This window comes from Schistocerca americana, chromosome 7, assembly GCF_021461395.2.
Source record: "Schistocerca americana isolate TAMUIC-IGC-003095 chromosome 7, iqSchAmer2.1, whole genome shotgun sequence".
Taxonomy (NCBI): Eukaryota; Metazoa; Arthropoda; class Insecta; order Orthoptera; family Acrididae; genus Schistocerca; species Schistocerca americana.
In genome coordinates, this window is record NC_060125.1 from 49974071 (window position 1) to 49999606 (window position 25536).

General features: G+C 39.5%; 1 protein-coding gene across 3 annotated transcripts in view; it reads left to right on the top strand.

The window, feature by feature from the left end:
• The window catches only part of LOC124622596 (phosphatidylinositol phosphatase PTPRQ-like), a 431781-nt gene that overhangs the window by 220068 nt on the left and 186177 nt on the right, over positions 1-25536 (top strand). For all 3 annotated transcript variants that reach the window (XM_047148348.1, XM_047148350.1, XM_047148349.1), the window contains 2 exons: positions 4574-4879; positions 21741-22037. In XM_047148348.1, the coding sequence (XP_047004304.1) occupies positions 4574-4879; positions 21741-22037 (603 nt within the window). The remainder of the gene's footprint in view (positions 1-4573; positions 4880-21740; positions 22038-25536) is intronic.

A 25536-nucleotide genomic window follows, 5' to 3' on the forward strand; every position in this document is an offset into this window, starting at 1 on the left:
TCTGCTAGACACTCCATCATAACCATGGGAGTCCTTAGTCTCCAGTGATTTGGTTATTGATTCAATATCCCTCTTGTCTGTATAACAGAGGAGTATTTAAGACATCAATCTCGGAAAGGCATTTGCCAAGAAAGTTATATGATTTCCTATAGAATCTAAATTTTTATTTAATTCACCAGCAATGCTCAGAAAATGATTTTTAAATACTGTACATATATCTGATTTATCAGTAACAGAAATATTTTTACTGCAAACTGACTTTATATTGTTGACCTTGTGCTGCTGATGAGACACTTACTTCACAACTGACCATATGGTTTTAATTTAGCCTGTGAATTAGCTATTCCATTTGCACACCACATATTCTTTACCTTCCACTTTGTGACAACCTCAGTTTTTTGGTTTGACTTAATTATGATTGTTCATTTCCTATCGGATAAATAATATTTTAATAGTGCCAGTGTCTTTGTTATTCCATATTGCTTAAGTTTATTTACAAGAATATTACGTCAAAGGCTTTTATCAAATCAGTGACCACATATGCTGCCTTTGTTCAGATTATTTTAAGACAGATAAAACAATAATCTGAACTAATACAAATGCATACACCTTCGCAGCCAGAATCAAGTTGGATAAAATCATTTTAGGTTATCAGAATACTGGCATTTTAGTTATCTTAGTGCTTCGTAATGATGTGACTTTAACTTAAAATGATATTATTCAAATATCCAGCAATGCTTTTTTTATGGGCTGACCATCACAAAATCCATACTGGGTCTGGTGAGACATTACAGCTCTCAAAACAAGGATTTAGTCATTCCTTCATGATCATCACATTGAGTTTAAATAGTATTGCTAATACAGGTATAGGTTTATAATTTTATGCTGATTCTGTATCAGCCTTTTTATACTCCAATGTAACAACAGTTTCTTTAAGCAGTCAGTAAATGTACTTACCTGAAACATCAAGTTTATAAGGTAGCATAGGAAATGACTTATTATGTCTATAATTTGTTTTAAAATACAGTTGGATAGCCCATAGTAGTCTTCAGTTCTTGGGTCGCAGACATTTGCTGCTACATGTACTGTGTATCCTTTTGTCTACACAGTGCATGTTTGTGTTTTGTTCTGTTCATATTATTATTATTTTGAAGTGTCTCTCTTGTCATATTTGCAGTTTATCTACTGAAATTGTCTTGAAGGAATTAACTGTATTTTTGTTTAATTCAGCATTATCCATAGTTGACCTGATATTTCTTGCTGAGACAGAGGCTTACTTTCCATTGTACACATTATTAGGTATTTCAAGCGTTCTGTTCACATATGGATTTTGCAGGAAGTGTGATTGCTGAAATGTCTCTGTGTACTGTGTAATTAGTCTAAACTTGTCTTTGTGAACCCTATGGGAGTGATATGTAGGTAGGGGGGGGGTTAAGATATTCCTAGATTCATCTCTTCAAGTTGGTGCTAGAAACTTTATGGGCAGGTTTTCATGTGACAGTTTACTTCCATCTTCAAATGTCTGCCAGATCTGTTCTTTCAGCTTCTTCATGATGCTCTCACATGGGTTGAACAAATTTATGACCATTAATGCTGCCCTTCTTTGTATCCATTCCATACCCTCTGTTAGTCCTATTTAGTATGGGTCCTGTGCACTTGAGCAGCATTCTAGGTTGGGTCATATGAGTGTTTTGTATTGAGTATTCTTTGTAGACTGTGTAAATTTCCCTAGTATTTACCAACGAAATGCTGTTTGCTGCCTGCTTTGCTTATGACTGAGACTTTGTGAACATTCCATTTGATATCCCTCCAAACTATTACACACAGGTATTTGTATGAGTTGAGCAATTCCAGTTGTATCTCAATGATATTATATACATTGGATTTTTCATTTTGTGAAGTGCACAATTTTCCATTTATGAACATTTAAAACAAGTTGTGAAACTTTAAACCCTTTTGAATTCTTATCTAGATCTGACTGAATATTTGCTCAGATTTTTTCAGACAGTACTTCTTTATAGATCACTGCATTGCCTGCAAAAAGACTGAGATTTCTATTAATATTGTCAGCAAGATCATTTATATACAAAACAAACATCGAGGGGCCCAACACAGTTCCCTGGCACACACTCAAAGCTACTTCTACATTTGTTGATAACTCTCCATTGAAGGTAACTTACTACATACTCCTCACCAAAATATCCTCAGCCAATTCATAAGTTTTGTTTCATATTCTATGCAATAATATTTTTGATAGCAAACATTCATATGGTACTGAGTCAATTGCTCTTCATAAACCAAAGAATACTACATCTATCTGGCTGCCATGATTCAAAGTCATATGAGAGAAGTACAAGTTGGGAAACACATTATCTGTTTTTTGAATCCACAGGGGTTAACATGGAGGAGGTCATGCTGTTCAAGACACCACATTATGTTTGAGCATATGACCAGAGTTTATTCTAGTTTCTGAAAGATCTTTCAGCAATATACTACTATGATAGTAACTGAAGGCTTCACTCATTGCTGTCTTGACAACCAAATACATTTCATTCAACATCTCTTTACCTTTAGCCCTCTGATCTGTTTTACATCACTTATACAATAGTCTCTATTTCTTTATGTGTACTACAACAGTGACTGTGTCCTTCATATCACATAAAGTTGTACTCCTACCGTCAACAATAACAGCCCTGTAACTGGCAAAACATATACTGTCAAATGGAGAGCCGCCTGCAAGATGACACATGTTATACTAGCAATTATGTAAACACTGTTTGGCCTTCTACATTGGCATGTCTACCACCAAATTATTGATTAGGATGAACAAGCATAGGCAGAGGGTGTATACTGTCAACTCAAAATAGCCTGTTGCAGAGCATGCTCCACAACATGACATTTGTGATGTTGGCACCTGTTTCACCACACATGCCATCTGGATTCTTTCCCCAGACACCAGTTTCTCAGAACTCTGCTGGTGGGAACTAGCACTACAACAGGTCCTTGATTCCCACCACCCACCTGGACTTAATTTATGTTAATTTCTTCTGGCACAGCATTTCTTCACTACAACTACTCTTTGCTTCACTCTGTTTTAGTTTTCTACATCTTTCATTGTCTTTCCCATCTATTTTTTACTGCCCCCTCCCACCTTTGTAATGTACAATGCACTTAGCTTTTCACTATTATTAACTCATCATGATACATAAGCAGTAATCTCTGTCTGCATATTACCCTGTCTTCCACTTTTAAGTTCACAGGTTTTCAAATCTTGTCTGATGCATTCTCCAACAATCAGTCTTTCCTTGTCATTCTGTACGGTAAGTCTCCCCTGGGTGCCTTTCCTGAAATTTACCCTCTTTCCGAGACCTGTCCATGCCTTTTCCTTCACTCTTCTCCCTCCCCTTTCAACTATTTTACCTGAAAAAGGAGCCACTGGCTCTGAAAGCTTTCCAATTACAACAGTCTTTTATGAGTGTGTTCTGCCACAGCTTGTTGAGTTGATTTTTTTATCTATCCAATTAAATAATTAAGTTGTCCTGTGGATGGTCAACTATTCTTGTAAACTTAAGCCATACCTTCTCTACATTCTCCTGTCTTGAACTAAAAGTTTCAAGTTTCTCATTGAGATATGAAAGTACTGTGTCTTATTTTGTTTACTGAATGTATAAATCTTTCTACTTGTTTCAGTTGCTCTTTGTACTTTGATAATCATCATTGCTGTAACTGCCTCATTGTCACTGACACCAGTTTTGATATGGACATCCTCAATGAGGTCATCTCCATTTGTTACCATTAAATCTAGTGTATGTCCACCATGAGTGGGGTTCTGAACTATCTGCTCTAGGTTTTTCCCAGAGAAGACATTTAGTAACATTTCATGGGATGTCTTGTCACAGCCATCAACAACAAGACTATAATTATTGCAATTCACTTTTGGATAATTAAAATCTCCTTTGAAGATTACAGTATGATTGAGGAATGCTAGTGAACTGAGGTTTTCTGTAAAGTTGTTTTTTTTTTTCATAAGGAAGTAAGTCTGGTGATTGATAGAACGGTCCAGTTACAATTTTTTGCCCACACCTGATACTGAGTCATGGCCAAACAATCATATATGCAGTACATCACCTCCATTTTCTATTAGCCTATCATTTCAATACACTCTTAACTTTTCACCAAAACTCTCACTGCTATCAATTCCGGATTTTAACCACCTTTCTGTAGTAGTGTTACATGACCGTCACTGCTTTTCAGGTGTGCTATAATGTCTATTGCTGATTACATAAAAATCTTTATTGAATAACTGTTCCTTTCATCTATTACTGTCAATCTGCAAAACCTTAACTTTTTTAAGTTGTCAGATTTGTTGCTTAATGGAATTTCATACATGTTGTTTTTATTAAATAAATGCTTGTACTATACATTACTGATATCTTCATTGATTAGTTAATTTCTTTCTAGTATTGTGTCTGTTTTATTTTGGATCTTACTAATCTATGATCACTTGAAATTCTGAACCACATTAAAAAAAAAAAAAAATAAAAAAAAAATGCTTACATCCTGAATTGATCAGTTCCAGGTATACCAGAGGATTTGACTGTTTCACCTGATTTCAATATAACATGGAAACAACCACTATGCACAAATGGTATATTGCAGATGTATTATGTGACCATTACATTTCGGAGACCAGTAGAAATTTCAGATGATTGCCCTAAGGAAGAGAGCAAAATATATAGCTTCAGTGTATCTCCAAATACAGTGGATTACCAGTTTACAGAAGAGAAGCCTTATTCTGTCTACTCAGTGTGTGTACTTGCAGCAACAAATGCTGGCAATGGCAGTGACATCTGTACCAATATTCGGTCAAAAGCAATTGGTAAGGAAAAAATAAACCTGGATTATTGAAGCAACTGTAATACTAATATGGAAACATAAAATGGCGTGATCTTATAGTAGACAACATTTATTATTGATATGAATTAATAGAGGGAAAGATTCCACATGGGAAAAATATACCTAAAAACAAAGATGATGTGACTTACCAAACGAAAGCGCTGGCACGTCGATAGATACACAAACATACACACAAAATTCAAGCTTTGGCAACAAACTGTTGCCTCATCAGGAAAGAGGGAAGGAGAGGGAAAGATGAAAGGATGTGGGTTTTAAGGGAGAGGGTAAGGAGTCATTCCAATCCCGGGAGTGGAAAGACTTACCTTAGGGGGAAAAAAGGACAGGTATACACTCGCACACTCACTCATATCCATCCGCACATACACAGGCACAAGCAGACATTTGTACCCTCTCCCTTAAACCCCACATCCTTTCGTCTTTCCCTCTCCTTCCCTCTTTCCTGATGAGGCAACAGTTTGTTGCGAAAGCTTGAATTTTGTGTGTATGTTTGTGTTTGTTTGTGTGTCTATCGACGTGCCAGCGCTTTCGTTTGGTAAGTCACATCATCTTTGTTTTTAGGTATACAACATTTATTATGTTATTTTTCTGGATATTATGGGTATTTATACTTGTGGCCTTTTGTGTGTGGCATATGTTTCATTTATAGTGTGGAGGAACCATTTTTATAATTTGATAAAATAAATTTATGCTTATCAATCTGTGGTAAACAGAAATACAAATGAAGAAATGACACTTTTGTAAGCAGGGGCTTGTTAATTTAGGAAAAAAATTGCTTGGGAGAAACTAAAATATTTCAGATCTAAGTATCAATAAGTCTGATCATAAATGATAACAGTAACAGTCAGAGTCTAAGCATGTGAAACTTTGAAGTGTTTCACCTAGCTTTTTTCCTCTCATTTGACATACACTGTGATATATTTGTTTTGTATCAATCTTTTACCCCCCTGTTTGCTCATATTTGATAATTATACAATTTCTTGGATTTGTAATTGGATATTGGAATATGTAAAGGCAATTCATGACTCTATATTGAATCTGCGTAATGTTGGATCAGCATACAAACCAGGTGTTAAACGTAACACCTCGAATTATGCACTAGCTTTCTTCTTGAGAGCACTTACAAAAAGACAGTTTGTGCTGGCAAAGCAGTCCAAATTAAGTGAATAATTAACTTAGGCACAATAGTAGATAGAATGAGTGTGAAAGAAGCTTTTATGGTAGTTTACGGAGGTATTCTCTGCAACCAAGTAATTTTTCAATTTAATATAATTTACTGCACCATTAAATAGTTTCTGTACCAGTACAGGCTCACCAACAGATGAGGAAGTTTATAGGAACATTAATTTATGAACCATGTGCAGCTAGATGCTAAGGTCATGGTGATTGAATGATATTTTACGCCCACCCACACAGCCACACACCCACCCACCCACCCACATACACACACACACACACACACACACACACACACACACACAGTATTTATGTGCACTTAGGTTTACAGTAAACATATTCTCACATTGCCCGTCATGAACAGTATGCTTGTTTGGTATATATTTGAGCAAAGGTCATACTTTATTATGATGTTAGACATAATTTATACAGAATAGTCAAAATTTCTAACAAATTTACCATTGACACCAAAATCCACAGTTTTAAGTAATAATTATTTTATTTTATTGTGATTTCTGATGATCCCACTAGCATTAATGTCACTAGGGTATGGAATGAGTCAGTGTTTTTACAATATTTACAAACATCAATTTTTTCATAAAATTTACAGTAATAGATGCAGGAGAGTCCAATATGATGGATTCATTATTGAACATCATTACACATGAAAATAAATAAGATAGATGATACAACAAGATGCCAGAATTAAGATTTACATGTACGCTATGAGACACTGATATTGATTTTAGTAGTCATAATACTTGAAAATCAGTATGTCATTGACAACAAAAATAGTTTATATTTATGCTTGCACTAAATGGGACATCTCAGTTATATAATAGTTACACACCCCCCCCACCTCCCACCACACACACACACACACACACACACACACACACACACACATACATACACACACACACACACACACACACACACACACACACACACACACATATGGTCACTCGTGCTAAAAAATTCCGTATCTGGAGAGAATAAATTTTGCAACAGGCAACAGGTATTCTTAAGACTGGCACTTTGAATTTTAGTGTTTCAAGAGCAAAACTTTTTATGTCTCTAGTTTGAGCATTGAAAAGTTTCATGCCCGAGGATTTTTTTCCTTTCAATGCAATCATAAAGTATAAACAATGAAAAGTCCATGTTGGAATATCAACAGTATTGGGATAAGGATGGATTGTTACTCACTGTGAAGATCACACACTCAGTTGCAGACAGGCAGAATGAAAAGACTGTTACACATTAAGCTTTCAGTCAAGCCTACATCAGAAAAGAAAATCGCATGTGCATTCAAACAAGAAAGTACACCACACACACACACACACACACACACACACACACACACACACACACACACGACCACTGCTACTGGCTGCTCAGAGACTGAAACTGAAACATGTCGAACAGGAGCAACAATCTGTAATGGTTCGAGAAAGAGGGAAGATAGCATTATAAACTGGTGCTCTATTGTCCACCCATGCTCCACAACATCCTAGTCCATCCCTATGCAGCTCCCAGTCCCAACCCATTGCCATTGCCATATATCCCTGTGGAAGTCCCAGGTGCAAACCTGCCCATTCAACCCAACAATCCCTTCTTATTCCAGTCCTGTCACAGTCTTATTCTACCTGTCAATGACAGGCCTTCTGTGAAACCAGCCTTGCAATCATTGTTCAGCCTTTTATATTGATATGTCTGTCAACCAGCTATCCAGCAGTATGAATGGCCACCACTAAACTGTGGCCAAGAGCAAAGTGAACCACCTTATTGCACAACAATCGGCTGTACATAACATGTTTGATTTCAATGGCTGCTTCACAGCTCTGGCTTTTCTGAACTGTGCAGATGAGAGTTTCCTTGCTACATATTCTTCATCCTGCAATCATTCTGGCCTCAACATACCATATTTACTCGAATCTAACCTGCACCTGAAAAATGAGACTCGAAATCAAGGGAAAAAAATTTTCCCAAATCTGAGTCACACCTGAAATTTGAGACTCGAAATTCAAGGGGAGAGAAAAGTTTTAGGCCCACCTCCAAATCAAAACAAAGTTGGTCCATTGTAATATGAGACACAATTTAGGTAGAATGAATGACGATACAGCTACAGTAGTTTGGATGGAGTCGTAAGCTTAGCAGTTAAGCTTTACCAGGTAGCAATTGCTATGCATCAGGCACTCCATCTGTATTTATATGGGTACCCTCCCTTTTTCATGTGCTTCATCTGGTTTGAATCGATTGCTTATTTTTCTTTGATCTGATAAGTGCCGTTCTCTTTGTTATAGGTGTTTACATCACTCTAAGCTGAAAATGCATTACTGTACTGTGTCATGCGTTATTTGTCACATTCTGATAATGTGTGTTTACGACCTGTTTCTGCTTGCGGCATGGCTTGCTTTTTTGCATGCTCCCGCAGCTTACAATTTAAAAAAAAGAAAAAAGGAATTGTCTCATTAGCAAAACAATGGCAAGAGAATGCTATTTGTTGTTACTTACAATGCTGCTTTCTTTGATAATGATCAACAACCAAATAATAGACTGCATATGATAGAAGATGTTCTGAAAGAGAGTTTACCGAAAATTTTTCTCCGTTTGAAAATCTTTGCAGACGTCTCTTTAGTACATTACATTCTGCACAGAAATTAGAGTCATCTTAGATTTAAAAATCTAGTCAATTACCATGCTTCATTTCCGACTGTATCACTATTAGGCATAAGAATAATACGAATATAAACATGACATGGTATGTATATTCTTCCGCATTTACTGTTGTCTCACTCTAGTTTCATAGTTTATTAGGCAGACAGGATTTAAATGAGATAGCAGCAAACACGAAAGAATACATGGCAAAATGTTTATATTCATATTATTCTTATGGTGAAGGGAATACTGCATATGATTCACAATTCATAAAAGTTCCTATTAGCAACCATCTCTTTTCACAGGTAGGAAAAAAATTCAAAACGTAGAGTTGGCCGTATTGACAAACATCCCAAAAAGTCTTGCCAGTTGGATTTTCGTAGTACATTGAAATGCTGCTACATTCGAAGATGAAAAATACGGAATTTGTATTTACTTTGTTGGATAAAGTATGAAAATGCAGTGGTCAATACTCGGGGCGGAGAAAAAAAGCTCATCTTCCACCTTTTTTTTAAATTTATTTACTGACGCAGAGGTTTTGGCACCAGTATTTATCTTTGTGCCTGCAAAGCATGCTTGTGTAGTGCTACATATATTCGATGGCAGAAGTTAGTTGTGGTGGCACCTACCAACGTTTTTCAGAACTTCCGCTTACTTTGCACTCGATTCTAAGCCACAGGCAGTTTTTTGGATTACAAAAACCGGAAAAAAAGTGTGACTTAGGTTCGAGTAAATACGGTATGCTCTCACCCACTCCATCCGATGGTTTCCTCCCCCTCTATCCTATCATGCCCCCCCCCCCCCCCCTCCCAACTCACATCACCTCAGCCTCATTGTGCACTGCTCTCTGCCAGTGCAAACACCAATCTTTCCCCCTTCTCTTCTCCTCTTCTTTACCAGTTCTGCCCCCCCCTGCTCACTCCTGCACAGCCTCCCAGCACTGCACTTAGAAGCCTTGTTTTGCCACCATCCATCCGGCCCCGGCACACTCTGCCAGGCAGTGCTGTATCCTCTTCACCCACCCATACACTGCTATCCTTCTCCTTGCCCACTCTACTTTGGATTGTTGCTCCCGTTTAATACTTTTCTGTTTCAGTCTTGCCTGATCAGCCAGAGATAGCAGTCACATGCTTGTCAGGTGTGCTTTTTTGTGCAAATGCATGTGTGCTTTTCATTTTTGATAAAGGCTTGGCAGAAAGATTAATGTGTAACAGTATTTTCATTGTGCCTGCTTGCAGCTCAATGTGCCATCTTTATGGTGAGTAGCAATCTATCCTTTTTTCTGACATTGTCAAAGGTAGTGTTTGTCTGGTTACTTTATAAGCACTTTTCTGATTTGGTATTGTGACCATGATATTCACTATTGGTTTTGAGACATGAGTGGCTTTTATTAATGTAACACATAAGGCAGAAGATATACTGGGACATCAGTGCAAAAACCTGCAATTTATGAAACAGATTTCTATAGGAGTGTCTTGGATGAACACCAATCATAATGCATATAACTTTCTTCTGAGTTATGAAATAATTTTTTGACAGATGCTGGTTACCCCAAAAGATGAAGCCATAAGACAACTGTGCAGGGAAATATTCAAAGTATGCAACTCTGATGGCACCCTTATGTATAAATGGTTCAATTATGCAAAAGATAAGAGATAATCAATAGTAACCATATGTTTCAGATAAACTCAAACACAGAGAAAAAATTTGATGTAATAATAGTGATACACACTAATAACCTATGTCAATTAACTCGCAGGTTTACAGAAATAAGGACAGTAGACAATATTGTACATACGCTATACTAAAGAAAAATACCATGTTATTTATACACCTTGAAAAATTATATTTTACCACATTTGCATCAGTGCACAGCGTCAGAAACACAGTTTTTCACTTAGTCTATACATTATCTTATGCTGCAGTTTTAACATGGCACTTAATTTTTTTCTTTCCTCCTTGGGAAACAGATTTCCATAAAAAGACAAAGTGCTTTACTAAGGCTATCAGTGACAACATTTCTATGTTACACACAGCTGATGAGAGTTTACAGATGTACCTCCTTGAACAGTTAGAAAGTCACAAGCTAAAGTCACCTCATAAAATCCTTAATGAACAAACTGAGTCAATACAGAAAACAGAAGTGCGAAGTAGGAGGAAGAATTGGGAACAGGTGCTAGCAGCTCTGAGGGAGGTAGCGGGTGTGCAGGCTGCGAATGTGGGAGGGAGGACTGACAGGTGCACAGGTTGGGCATTTGATGTACAGGTATCAGAGCTAGTGAGGTGTGGCTTGTGATGAATATGACATGGAGACATGGATAGGGAGAGGGTGACAGGATAGAGGAAGGGTAAAAAGTTATGTCGAGGGTGTGGGTACAGTGGGTTAGCAGGGTTAACAGAGATCAAAGCCAGGGGGAATACAGGAGGGTACGATGTGTTGCAAGTATAACAATGATCTGTGTAGTTCAGAATAGCTGGGACTGAGAGGAAGATCCAGGTGGCATGGGTTGTGAAGCAGCCATTGAACTCTGTCTTAATGTACTCAGCAGTGTCTTGTACCACTGGCTGGTCAACTGTATTCTTAACCACAGACTAGCAATGGCCAACCATTCTGATGATCAGATGGTTTGTGGCCATGCCCCCATAAAATGCTGTGCAGTGATTGCAGCAGACCTGGTATATGACATGGCAGCTTTCATAGGTGGCACTGTCTCTGTTGGAATAGGATAAGCTTCTGACAAGTCTGTAGCAGCATGTGCCACATGGCTGAAGTGGGGTCTTGCACCTGTCTTCCACAGGATTATGCACCCTGTGGCAAGGGACTGGGAGTGTGAGTGACATGGGGATGGAGTAGGATGTTGTGTGGACTGGGTGGGTGATGGACTAACATTTTAAGAGGGTTAGGAAGCATCTTGGGTAGGATACCCCCTCATGATAAATACATAATCAAAGCCTTTTCCACTTGAGGGTAATATTGGGTGATGAGGGGAATGCTCCTTTTTAGCTGATTCTAGGGTGTAGTGAAAGGATTAGGGGTATGTGAGAATATGGCATGGAAAATCTGTTTGTGATCTTTGTTTTGGGGCTAATGTCTGTGAATGTGTTTGTGACACCTTAAGCTGCTAGGCAAGGCAATTCTCACTACTGCAGATATGTCACCCATAGTGATGAGGTAATTTTTTGGTATGTAAAGAGTGTCAGATGTCAATAAACAGGTATGTATGGCTTAGTGGGTGTAATGTGGACAGAGGGTGGATGGAGCCATCAGAGAGATGGATGCCAATGTCTGTGGTGTTGGCACATTGGGTTGAGGAGCACCAGGTGAAGTGGATGGGAGAGGAAGTGTTGAGGCTGTAGAAGAATGAGGATAGGGTATCTGGCCTTGACCACAGGTCATGGAGATATCATCAGTGAACCTGAACCAGACAAGTGGTTCATGGTTTTCAGAGGCTAGGAAGATTTCCTCTAGATTGTCCATAAATCCATTGGAAAATGAGGGTACCTTGCAGGTGATCATGGCTGTGTCACAGATTTGTTTATATACCTTCACCACAAAGGAGCATTTTTGTGTGTGAGGATATAGTTAGTAAGGTGGTATGAGGAATAAGGTAGTGAGTCTGGAGTCAGAAGGACATTGGGAAACATAGTGTCTGATAGTGACAGGGCCATGGGCATGGTAGATGGTTTATAGGAAGGTGGCATCAACAATAATGGGTAGGGATCCAGGTGGTAGTGGGGTGGAGTGGGTTGAGAGTCAGTGTAGGAGTATCATTGATGTGAGTATCTAGGGTTCGGGCAAATGGTTGGATGTACTGTTTGGTAAGAGTGGAAATTATTTCACTGGGAGCCCAAAACCAGCTATAATGGGGCATTGAGGACTGTTGAGTTTGTAGATTCTGAGGAGCTTGTAGAAGGTGGATGTGCAGAGCATTACTGGGATGAGTGAGATGGCCTCAGGTGAGAGATTCTGATATGAGCCTAGGGATTTCAGCAGAGATTGGAGGTTACATTGGACTTCTGGGATAGGGTCACTATGGCAGATCTTGTAGGTGGAAGACTCAGACACTTGGAGCAAGCCTTCTGCCAGATAGTCACTGTGATTCATCAGGACAGTGGTGGAGGTTTTGTCTGCAAGATCTGGTCAGAGATTGTGGATGTCTGTCCTTTCTTCTGTAGAGACATTAGTATTCTCGAAAAGGGACCTGGGGAAGGATGGTGATGCCAGGTTGGAGGTGAGGAATTCCTGGCTGGTGATAGTGGGGAGTATGGTTAGATGGGAGGAGGAGGATCATGATTGGATGGTGGTATGAACTGGGGCAGGCAAAGTTCAGTGTTGGGGTTAGGGTGGCTTTGGTTGGAGGGGTTGGTAGCAAGGAAGTGATTCCACTGTAGGGATCAGGAGGAGAGAGTAAGTCTTTGATGAGTCCATCATTGTTAAACTTGGGTGTGGTGCTGAAGGCAAGGTATTTGAATAGAACCTGGAGAATTGAGGTTTTTGGCGGAAAGGTTAACAACAGCATTTAGGGTTTTTCTGGTTTCCAGATTTTGTGGGGTGTTAGGAAGGCATTTTACAGAATGTGGCAAATTTAAAGGATCAGCAAGGCAGAGCCTGGGTGGTATGAGAGGTTGATGATGGGGTTCACTGTGGGTTGGTGGGGGTTTGATGGGTATTGGTGCTCTAAGATGGGAGTAGGATGTCAACAAGTTTGAAAATTTGTGGTGGTGATGCCTGGAGTGATCTTCCAAATGTTGGAGCACAAGGGTTTCAATTTGGATGTCTGGCGTATGTAGTTGGAATTGCACAGTAAAAATATCTTTCAGAGGGAGAATAGTTGGTTCTGGGATGCCTGTGCCTTGGAGATATGTTTCTGCAGCACCAAGTTTGTAAGGGACACAGACTGGCAGAATCTGAAAAAGTTGAGGTCATTGTGAAGGTTGGGATGGGATCCAGACAAGGGAATTTTTATAACTAGCCCATTAATGAGGATTCAGTGGCTTAGGCAGCATTTAAGGTACAGGATGTGAGGCTGGGGTTTAGCTAGGGATAGGGATCATTTTCTGAAATGATGCAGATAGATGTAGCAGGGCTCCATTTGGACTCTGTTAGTTTTTCTGTAACTATTTTGTTCTTTATTACAAGGCATGTCCAGAAAGTAAGTGTACTAGATTTTTTAAATTTTTCTGTAGAAATTATATTTAAACCAAGTGACAGATTATTGTTGATACACTTGTTGACTATTTTTTTACACAGTCACTAACCTATTCAGTGCTTGTAGAGAGCCGTGGCAGCTGGCCGCTGTGGCTGAGTGGTTCTAGGCACTTCAGTGTGGAACCGCACTGCTGCTACGGTCGCAGGTTTAAATCCTGCCTCAGGCATGGATGTGTGTGATATCCTTAGGCTAGTTAGGTTTACTTAGTTCTAAGTCTAGGTGACTGATGACCTCAGATGTTAAGTCCCATAGTGCTTACAGCCATTTGATTTGATCTGTGGCACATGCTTCCTTATGCCCTATTTGAAGAACTCTCCTTCCACATCCTTCCCCCATTTCAGAACCTCTTTCTGCACCTGCTTGTCAATTGAAAATTTAATTCCACACATGTGTACCATCAGGGAGGTGAAAAGATGATAATCCAAAGGTGCCAAGACAGGGGAACACAGGAGGTGGTCTGAAATGTCCCACCCAAATGAGTTAAGAGTGTTTTAGCTCCAAAACCTCTGAGGCTACAGTTTTTGCACAAAATTGTGGTTTTGAATTTTTTTCCAGGTGGGAAATCAGTGTGATGCCCCTGTGATGACTGTCCTTTTGTCTCAGGCCTATAATGATCCACACGTGTTTCATATCCAGTCACAATAGAGCTCAGGAAATCCTCACCTTCCGGTTCAAGTTACTCAAGAAACTTGCGGATGCTACTAGGTTGATTTTTCTTTGGCTGCACTGTCAGCAGTTTTGGGACCCACCTTAAACACTGATTCCAGTATCCCAACATTTATATGAGAATCACAAATAAGAGAATTCTCAAGAGTTGTGGAAACATCACAGAAATTTCATTCACTGTTAATCAGTGGTCTTCACAGACAATTTCCTGTGTTTTATGCACCAACTCATCACTCAGAATGGAAGGTCATCCACTCCTCTGCTCATCGTGAACATTCGTTCTGTCTGCACTTAAACACACTCATTCTGTTCATAATACCTTTACTGTAAACAGTTTTGGTTCAAATGGCTCTGAGCACTATGGGACTTAACTTCTGAGGTCATCAGTCCTCTATAACTCAGAACTATTTAAACCTAACTAACCTAAGGACATCACACACATCCATGCCCAAGGCAGGATTCGAACCTGTGACTGTAGCAGTCACGCGGCTCCAGACTGTAGCGCCTAGAACTGCTCGGCCACTCTGGCCAGTGTAAACAGTTCTGATTCACAAAAAATTTTGATAGGTGTTATTCCTTCTGAAAGTAGGATGTGGATCACAGCATGTGACTCACATTTGGTGGAATTTCTTACCAACATGTTTCATGCAACTGGACACTACAGAGTAAGTTTATGTGCTAACATTTTCCTGTGATACTTTTTCTAGTTAGGGGATCCCTCTGTGCCAATCAGTGTTACCAACTATCCAAAAACAAAAAAAAATCACAGTCTGTTATAGTCACAATATGCTTACTTTTAGAACAACCCTTATAGTTTATGTTGCCACGTTTCCACAGTCTAAAGCTCAGCTTGTGTCTCTTTTTAAATCTTTCTTAACTCGAGTGTTTGTTTACTTTAAAACCAAGTGCATCTAAATACAGTGTGTGTGTGTGTGTGTGTGTGTGTGTGTGTGTGTGTGTGTAAGATGGCTAAAATTAAACTTCTCATGGATACTGAGAAGCCATGCAATCACCATGACCATAGCATCTGCTTGCACATGGTCCAGAAAGCAGTGTTCATGTAATACCTCCATGCAATGATGAGCCTATAGTGAAATATGATTTATTGATCTCATTACATGTAGTTTTCAAATCAATTGATTTGATGTACAGAATACAAGCAAATATTATGATATTTTATATATATTTCTGAGATACAGCTACACAAATACTTATTATAGTCTACAGTATACAATATATACATACATACATACATGGTATTTATTTTAACTTGAGACAACTAAGTATTTTGAAAATGATGCACCATATGGAAACAACGTTCTAGGTAAAACGTTAATACCAGGAAAGGGGGCCATCTTTCTGTGTTACAACTGGCCACTCCTGCATGGGGAGTCCGTAAGCACACTTTCTCCTCCTTTCTCATCTTCTATGTCTTACACCACTCAGTCTTCTATTCCACATACACTACAAGGCTTGGAACTTTAATAGTTGCCACTATTAAAGTTCCAACCCTTGTATTTTCACTTTTGTGTTTTAATTGTCCTCTTACATCATGCTTAACCTTTTTATATCTTTATGTGTTGTTGCATAGTCACAGTAATGTTTTTCAGTGATTCAGGAAGGTATTTATTTATTTTTTATTCCTGTTAATTAATTCTGTCAGTAATGGCCATCTTTAGACCTGAGTACACACAGTTTGCTAATCATATTGAGTCAACACATGTAAAAATTGTACAGTCACAATAATGAGCCACACAAGCTTCTTTGTATTCATGTAAAATTTAAGTACCACACGCGCAGCTGTAACAGACATATTGACTCTATGAAGAAACTTATTAGATTGCCTGCAGCTACATGGCCACCCAGCCAAATAGGGACCACTACACCACACTGTGTGCCCCATAGCTTGCAGCATTGCTCCCTCTCCTGGAGAAGCAGAAATTGACTGTTTGAGAAATTTTAATTGCAGGGTATTACAGCATCCTGGATATAGATCTTGTCAGTGGTCCTCTGTCCTCTATGGATCTGCATTTCTGGTCATGTTTTAACACCCTCCTCATTATGATGAGCGTCAGAGGTAGCCCCTCCCACCAATGCTTCACAACTGTCAAGTCAGTCTTCAAGTCCCTTGAATGTCTCATCATTGACCTGCACTTTTGGATTGTAGTAGAGCTTCATATGGAAGTCCGGATGATGTCTATGTGCTTTTCTCTTCCTGATGAAGGTCACAATCCTCAACATTATTTGTGACAACCTGGGCTGTATTTCACTAATTAATGCTAGGCATTGTAGTACTCTCAGCCCTTCTACTGGGTTTCAAGTGTCCATATGTCAATGAGTTGTCTTGCATCTTTGGTCCTGGTAATTAGTTGTTTCACATAGTCATTGTGAGTATCAGCCAGCTGAAATGGGAACAGTGCGTCCATTGCAGTTTCGGCTTGCAACTGTGGAGCAGAAAGAATGGTGTGGATGCTTTAGGTTATTGTTTTCTCATTGTTGTATGCGAGTGTCACTACAGTCAGTATTGTATCCCACTCTCATTGTTCAGTATCAATATACACTGAGGACATCCAGCATCTTATTAAGGCATTTTTTGAGGCCATTCATCTGTGAATTGTCACTGGTTCTCATCCTGTGAGTGATGTCACAACATGAAATTACCTCTGATACTAGCCACAACTGTAAAATATTTTGACAATCAGGGATCAACACACAAGGTGCTCCATTCCTCAGAATGACATGTTCTACAAGGAACTTTGTAATTTCCAGATCTAAGTAGTTGGCACAGTTTTAGTGACAGTGTAGTGATTGAGGTAGTCACTGTAGCTGTATTATCTTCTGATTGCCATTTGTCGACTATGGGAACCTCCAAAAGAGATCAATTCTAATTCGAGAGAATGGCCTTGCTGCAGGCAGGTTGGTGCCAGATGCCCTGGAAATAATTTTGGCACATGGTTCTGTCATTCCATATAGTAGCTGACATAGTGTCTAACAGATTGGTAGAGACCTGGCCTGTGATACCTGCAACTGATTATCTCTGAAGTCTTCAGGAATCCCAGGTGACCTTGCTGTTTGGTCCTTCCCCCTCCAACCAAGCCTTCTATTCCTTTTCACAGTGCTAGATCATCCCTCCATTCATCAGCAGTGTCTTTTAATCCAGCATTGACTGTGAATTCATCCACATTGCTGTGTTTCACCAAAGGATTCCTTGAAAGGCAGTCAGCATTTTGACTTTTTGTTCATTTTTGTATACAATTGCGATGGCATACCTTTGAAGTGCCTGTCTCACAAGTAAACCTGATGGACCCTTCAGACAGCAGGGAGAAATGTAATCCATCATAACAGTGGGTGGTTTGCCAAATAAATGTGTCTGAAACTTGGTGATGCTCCAAACAACTGCAAGTCACTCCTTTGCACTGTATAGTAATTAATCCCAGACTTGGAGAGTACTCTGAAAGTATAAGCCATCAGCTTTCCAGCATTCTCCTGAATTTGCACTAAAATTGCCCCTATTCATAAACCACTCATGTCAGTGTGAAGTTTTCTTTCAGCGTTCTTGTCATACAATACCACAACTGGAGAAGATGTTAGCACATCCTTAAGTACAAGAAAAGATCTTTCTTGAACACTGTTCCAGGAAAAGTTTGTATCTCACTGCAATAGTTCTTGCAATGGACTTGCCTCAATATTGAAGTCCTTTATGAATTGCTGGTGGTATGAGCACATTCCAGGAAAACTTCTCATATCAAAAATGTGCCAAACACTTGGAAAATTTCTCACCCTTTTTAACTTCTCTGGATTGGGATGAACTCCATCACCATTCACTACCTACTCTGAGATTTTTAATTCTTAGGCACTTTTTTGGATTCAGGTGGAGACCTGCAGTCTGAAAACACTTCAACATGGTCATCAGTGAGCTTAGATGTTCTCCAAATGTCTTCAAAAAATGACATGTCATTCAGACTACAAAGACATGTCATCCACTTAAGGTATCAAAGCAGGTTGTCTGTCATAATTTTAATGGTGGCTGGAGCATTTCAAAGTCTAAATGGATAACTTTAAACTCATAGAGGCTGTCAGGATTTATGAAGACAGTTCTTTCCCAGTCAGTTTCATCAACCTTCATTTGTCAGTAGCCTTCTGCATCTCCATAATGGAAAAAATACTTTGCTACTTCCAAGCAGTTTAGTGTGTCATCAGTGTGTGACAATGGATAGACATAATTCTTCATGATTTTGTTCAGTCATCAGTAGTTGATGCGGAAGTGCTATGTACCATCCTTCTTCTTCACAAGAATGTTTTTGAAGGTTCAACAATGCCATCTTGCAGCATCTTGTCCACTTCCTCCCAGACTGTCTGTAGTTTAGCCTGTGACACCATATATGAGTGTTGGCTGATTGCTGATATGATGTCTTATTGCAGGCTGCTTGATCTGTCATTTCTATACTCCTGATCTGAAAGCATCCAAAAACTGATGCAGAACAGCTATTAATCATTGATGTTGTTCCTGAATCAGGCCAGATCCTATTGACAGTTCAGCAATAGCTTCCTGCTCTGCATTGTCTGGTGTGGTAGCAGAACACAATTCTTCATTAATGACACTAAGCTGCCCCTCCTGGACTGGTTCAGTTGCCCCTACATAGATTTCAGGAGGAATGACTTGTGGCTGCTCATAGCAGTTAGTGACAGAAATTTACCCTTCACCACCTCATCACTTTTGTTCATTACTGCCATGTAGTTTTCTTTTGTGAGTCTGTATGGCTTTTCTGCAATTGACAAAAACTTGAAAGTTTGACTGATTATCTTCTCTGATGATTGGAACTCATGTTATGAATGATAGCAGGCTAACAATGTCTTCAGTGGCAAACAACTGCCCAACGCAGTCTTTCTTTTGTATGCTTATTGAAAAATAGTCATCTTTAACTGATAATGTAAGCCCTGGATAGATTGTCAATGATGACACCAATGAGATTTCCTGGCATCTTAATGACTTTCATTTGTGGAAGAGTTGCATCCATGGCAGCCTCACATCCATAGTGGTGGCTCTGCTTTTCGTGAATTTGGCACCCAGGCTTGGTACCTCTGTACAGTGATAGGTAATTGTTATGAGGTGTTGGGGAGTGATGTCATCCAGGCTACAGTGATGGGATAATCATCTAATTGAGAAAATTCAGAGAACTGGCATTTGAAGCTGACTGCAAAATGATTCTACTGCCACTAACATACATTTCACATTAGGACCATGAAGATAAAATATGAGAAATTATGGCTCATGTGGAGGCCTATGGACAGTTGTTTTCCCCTTGTTCTATTTGTGAGTGGAGCAGGAAAAGAAATGACTAGTAGCAGTACAGGGTACCTTCCACCATGCACCATACAGTGGTCTATAAAGTGTGTATGGAGATGTAGATGTAGATCTCCAGTCAACTGGTGTGAATAGGACTGCTGTCTTTGTTGATGTCCTGTGGCATGATATTTTTCGAACAGTCATCTTCTCTCTCTGCAGCAGCATACAACATGTCCTGGGCAGCTACAGTGACAACATACTGACATATTATTCTCCATTCTCCAAATGTCTACTTTTCTGTGATGTGTTGTACTTGGTGAAGGAGTTCATTGTACCTGCATTCTTACCATGCTGAGTTGTTTGATGGTTGCAGCATTTATTGGAGTCAGTCAAATCTATTCTTTATGGCATGTTTGATTACTGGCAGAGATCAGTGCTGAAGATCTGTACACCTGTTCTTTGACATTCTTTACTACCCCCTTATGTATGGAGTCAACATCCATGGCTGCTATCTCTTGTGTACTCAGATCAACATTTCTGGGCACAATAAAATGCTGTATCATTCCCTTACTACCCGGCATATGAGACAGCTCTCCTCATGGGAGTATTCCTCAATTGCCGTAGGGACCATATTTGAGAAGAAGTCATACCTCTAACTCTCTCTCTCTCTCTTTCTTTCTCTCTCTGAATTCACTGGTACCACTTGATGAGTTCTTCTGTCGTTGCAACATATATGTCTTGTGCAACTCAGTTCCTTTCATCAAGTGTGAGATTTTGTCAGCTTCTGTCATGAAGTGGAATAAGGCCAAAACATTCTGTATGTACAACTGTGTTGTTTTCCAATGATGATAAGTGCTGTTCTTCATCTATTCTGGTAAGTGGACTTGCTGATGATTGTTGTCTTAGGGTTTCTTCAGTTTAGCCAGGTTTTTATACCTGATATTGCCCTTCTCTTTGCTGTTCTCAAATCACTATGGACTGTGCTAGCCAAGTAAAAGTACACATTTGCTATATACTGCACATAATGATATCCCACTTGTTATATCTGCACCTCAGTTGAATGCTTTCTGCCTGTGTCTTTGGAAAACACTGATGAATGCCTGAGGTGCAGCAAAATTGCTGCTGTTTTCGAATTCATCTGGCACATGAATAGATAGATCTTAGAAATGATGTACTGCTTGTATTTTAATTTCTGTCCATGTGCCCAATTGGAGCAACAGTGATGTAGAAGTTGTGAGGTACCCAGTGTCTCCACAAAACATCATTTTGAAACTACAGTCAATCCTGTATTTGAAGGTAGGGTCATAAATGAACTACAACAATTATAACTCAAAGCATGTTTATTGTGAACACTATCATACAAAGCAGAACAGAACTGAACTCCTAGAGGGAGACCTTAGGTGACTATACAAGCCTCAAATAATCCCGAATACACAGACATTACAAACATAAGATATTCCAAGAAAATTCCAGAAATGATAAATACTAAATAACAAATAACTGCTGGTACTCATGTTTAAACAAGGGACCTGCACCACACAAACTTGCAAGACTAACCAGTATGCCCCAATATGTGTGCAATAGCTTATGGCAATAGGTAAATTTCTATATCCCCTCTACTTTTCTGTGATCAGGTTTTTGTGAGAAAATTTCAATTTCTTCTGCTTCTCTTTATTAATTGCTCTGCTGTTATTAGAACACACAGTTTTATTTAAATCTTTTTTACAATGACATTAATACTTCGACAATTTTATTCTTAAGACTACCAAAAAGCAAATTTCTAGGAACAGTTGTGTGTCAAACTTATTATTTTTTTTTTAATATTTCAGTGCTTGATGGACCAAGAGTTCTGGAAGTGGAATCATTAAATCCAAGAGCTGCAAATATCACATGGAAAAATCCTTGCCCAATAACTGATGAAATAGTTAAATTCTCAGGTCATTTTAGTGGACACAGGCCAGGATTTGAATATCATACAACATGGTTTGAGCAAGAGGGCCAGTTGTTTTATTATACCATAGAGGACCTAAAGCCTGAGTATACATATTCACTGGTGATGCATGCATATGGAAAGATGCTTGGTAAAGGAAACAAAACCATCACATACTTCCAACAGCCAGCAGGAAGTAAGAGTACTCAACATCATGAAAAGTAAAACATGATATAATTTTTAAAGTTTCATTAACTGTTTTAGTGCTGTGAAAAGTAGAATAGAACATATTTTCCAAAGTTATCATTAATGGTTGCTTGGCAAGGACAATTTAACAAACATTCATATTTTGCTAGCCAATCATTCATGTCATTCTGAGAATATCTCACTGTGACATATTGCTAGTTGCTCACAATCTGAACAGGTACTGAACTTAAATTTGAGATTTGATCATTACTTTTGTAAAAAGAAATCAATCTACTTACACATAAGATGTAGTTTATTCATAAAAAGAGATACATTTAATTTCACTGGACAAAAAAAAATAATCACCCCTAGAGAAATCATTACAAGCATCATTTAATACCATGTAATCCCTCCACTGGACTTAACAACCATCTGGATTCAGTTAGGAAGTGAGTTCACAGGGCTGTGCAGATTTTCACATCCAAGTTAAGCCACTTGCTGAGGATTTGATCGCACAAATCCACCAAATTGTGGGGATACTGATTTTAGCATTTTACATGCTGTTTCAACATGCCCAACAAATTTTTCTGTGGGATTCAAGTCAGGTAATTTTGCAGGGCAATAGAGATGTAATAGGGTGGGGGAATGTTCAGAAATCAGCCATGTATTCTTTCAGCCTGATGAACTTTGCTGTTTAGTCTTCATGCGCCTGTGTGGGAAATGGCCTCTTGTGAAGTTACCAATTCTAGGTGTTCATTGCACACAGTTCCTGTTAGGGGGACCTTCATTGACTGACTGACTGCAGCACTTTCTGTATGGTTAGGAGCACTTTTGATTCACAACCCATGAAACATGTCTCTGGTCTCTCTCAGTCAGGATCTATTTCTGACCACAATACTGATGTCATATTTTGTTGCCATGTGTGTTACACCACTACTTGTAGAGACACTGAACAGTCAACCATGAAAAATCAACAAATCCAGCAATTTCACACACCATATGGTCATGGGCACAACCAAATATGATTGCTTCTTCTTGCCTCTCAGTCAATCCTCACATTTAGCCAAGTTTCTGTGCAATGTCCACTTGGAACATTAATGTCTCACTGAACACTACTATTTCATGCTCATGTAGAGGTAGTGCATGAATGGTTGAGCATTTGACTTGATTGTTGTGCCAGTTGTAAAGGCTTAACAATTCATTTGTGTGTTTACCCTGGGGTAAATAGTTTTTTGTCCAGTGAGGTTACAACATGCACCTAGGAACAATGAAAGCTATGTTAAGTTCATATTTCCAAATAAAGCCCAGTGCGAGTCATATCAGAGTTCTGTCTATTAAATATACAGTTCACCAGAAGAACAGCATAGCCAATACAACACTCTTGGTGTGCACTCCACTGCTTGATTCATAAATGCTTAGGCTAACTCTTTGCTGGCTTATACCTACATCTGCAGCTATACTCCACATACCACTGTGAATTTCACAGCAGAGGGTACTTACCATTGGCCCAGTTATTAGGTCTTTTTCCCATTCTGTTCATATATGGTGCATGTGAAGAATGGTTGTTTAAATGCCTAAGTATATGCTGTAATTAATCTTACTTCCACAACAACCTCTTCAAATTATCCAATGGCATCTCAGATATGTGCATCAATAGCCACTAGATAACAAAAAATGACAGTATATAAAGAAAGAAATTTGCCAGTATACTGCAGTGACTTGAAGAGTACCACAGGAAGTCACTCAAAACATCTGAAATTTAGTTGTTTTAGTAGCTTACAGTGACGTTGTCTAATTCCCAGAATTATTTTATCCAAAATCTAGTCTTGTCTTCACAATCCCTAAAGCTGTGATACTTAGGGGCTATACTATATTTGTAATCATTTAAAGCTAGTTTTTGAAACTTCGAAAGTAGTCTTTCTCTGGTTAGTTTGCATCTGTCTTCAAGTGTTCAGTTTCTCAGCATCTCTGTGACACTCTTGATACACTTCCACACAAAGAACTACTGCATTAGAACTGCTAAAATATACCTCTTTCAAGTATCCCTTTTTTCCTCACCTATTTCATGTGGGAACATGTGCTATGTGCATGGCAAAGAAAGTAATGTTAACAGCCAGATAAACGTTCTGTTGTAGATGCACCCTGACATCACTGGTTTGGGTGTTTACAAGGCTGTCCAAGCCAAGGAGCAGATAGGAGTCTTACCAGGAGTTGTGTCTTGTCCTCTGTAACTGGTGCCAGAGAGATGACTGCAGTGACAGCTTGTTCCATCACATACAAATTCAGGACTGCTAGGACAGTTTCATAGACTTGAGCTATATGTGTAACTTCCATTAGAAATGGGTCTGATTTCTTCAGTGCATACTTCCTCACTTCTGAGTTGGGCATAAGCCAGCAGCAAGTCACACTCTTAGTTCACGTATTTGTATTATAGTTTAATTCTTAATTTCTTTGCATGCTTTTGGATACTTGCATAGTTTATTTCACAAATTTCAGGCACATTATAGTATTTGAGAGTTGTAGCATTGCATTTTAGTACCTGTATAGTATAAATTTGTGTAGTCGTCACTCATCTGTTTGTTTTGAATGGCTTGTGAGATTAATGAGAGGGAAAAAAAATGGTTACAGATGGATAGGGACTGCGCCTGTTGAGTACGGATTCAGGGGGAATTGGCCACCATCTGTAAACAGCTGGAAGCTGTGATGGCCATAGTCAACAGGCCCCAGGCCCTGGGCTGCGGTGACATAGGGACACCCAAGGCGAGTGCTTTGGTGCCTCTGGAACCTTTAGCATCACCTGGGATTACTGATGCCTCTGCGCCCTCAGATTCAGACATCCCTGTCAGTTGTCACTTGCCTGATGGTGACTGGCAAACTGTGGTGGGGTCGCAAATCCCTGGGCGGAAGGCAAAAGTTGGTGCTGGCCACAAGGCTGTACCCTTACGCATCCGTAACAGGTTTGAGGTACTGCCCAATGCTGAAAGTACTTCTGAGCCAGCAAGGGTGGCCTCGCCTGTTGCGGCAGTGGACGGTCTTCCTGAGAGGCCCGGACAAGTGCAGAGAGTGAGATTGCTTGTCATTGGGATCTCCAATGTTAGGTGGGTGATGGAGCCTCTTAGGGATATGGCAGCTAAAGACGGGAAGAAAGCCAATGTGCACTTCGTGTGCATACCGGGGGAAGTCATCCAAGATGTGGAAAGGGTCCTTCCAGATGCCATGAAGCGTACAGGGTGCAGCCAACTGCAGGTGGTGGCTCATGTTGGTTCTAATGATGTGTGTCACTATGGATCGGAAGAGATTCTCTCTGGTTTCCAGCAGCTATCTGACTTGGTGAAGACTGCCAGTTTTGCTAGATGAAGGCAGAGCTCACCATCTAAAGCACTGTTGATATGACTGATTGCGGACCTTTGGTACAGAGCCAAGTGGAGGGTCTGAATCAGAGGTTCAGATGGTTCTGCGACCATGTAGGCTGCAGATTCCTCGACTTGCTCCATAGGGTTGGGGGTTTC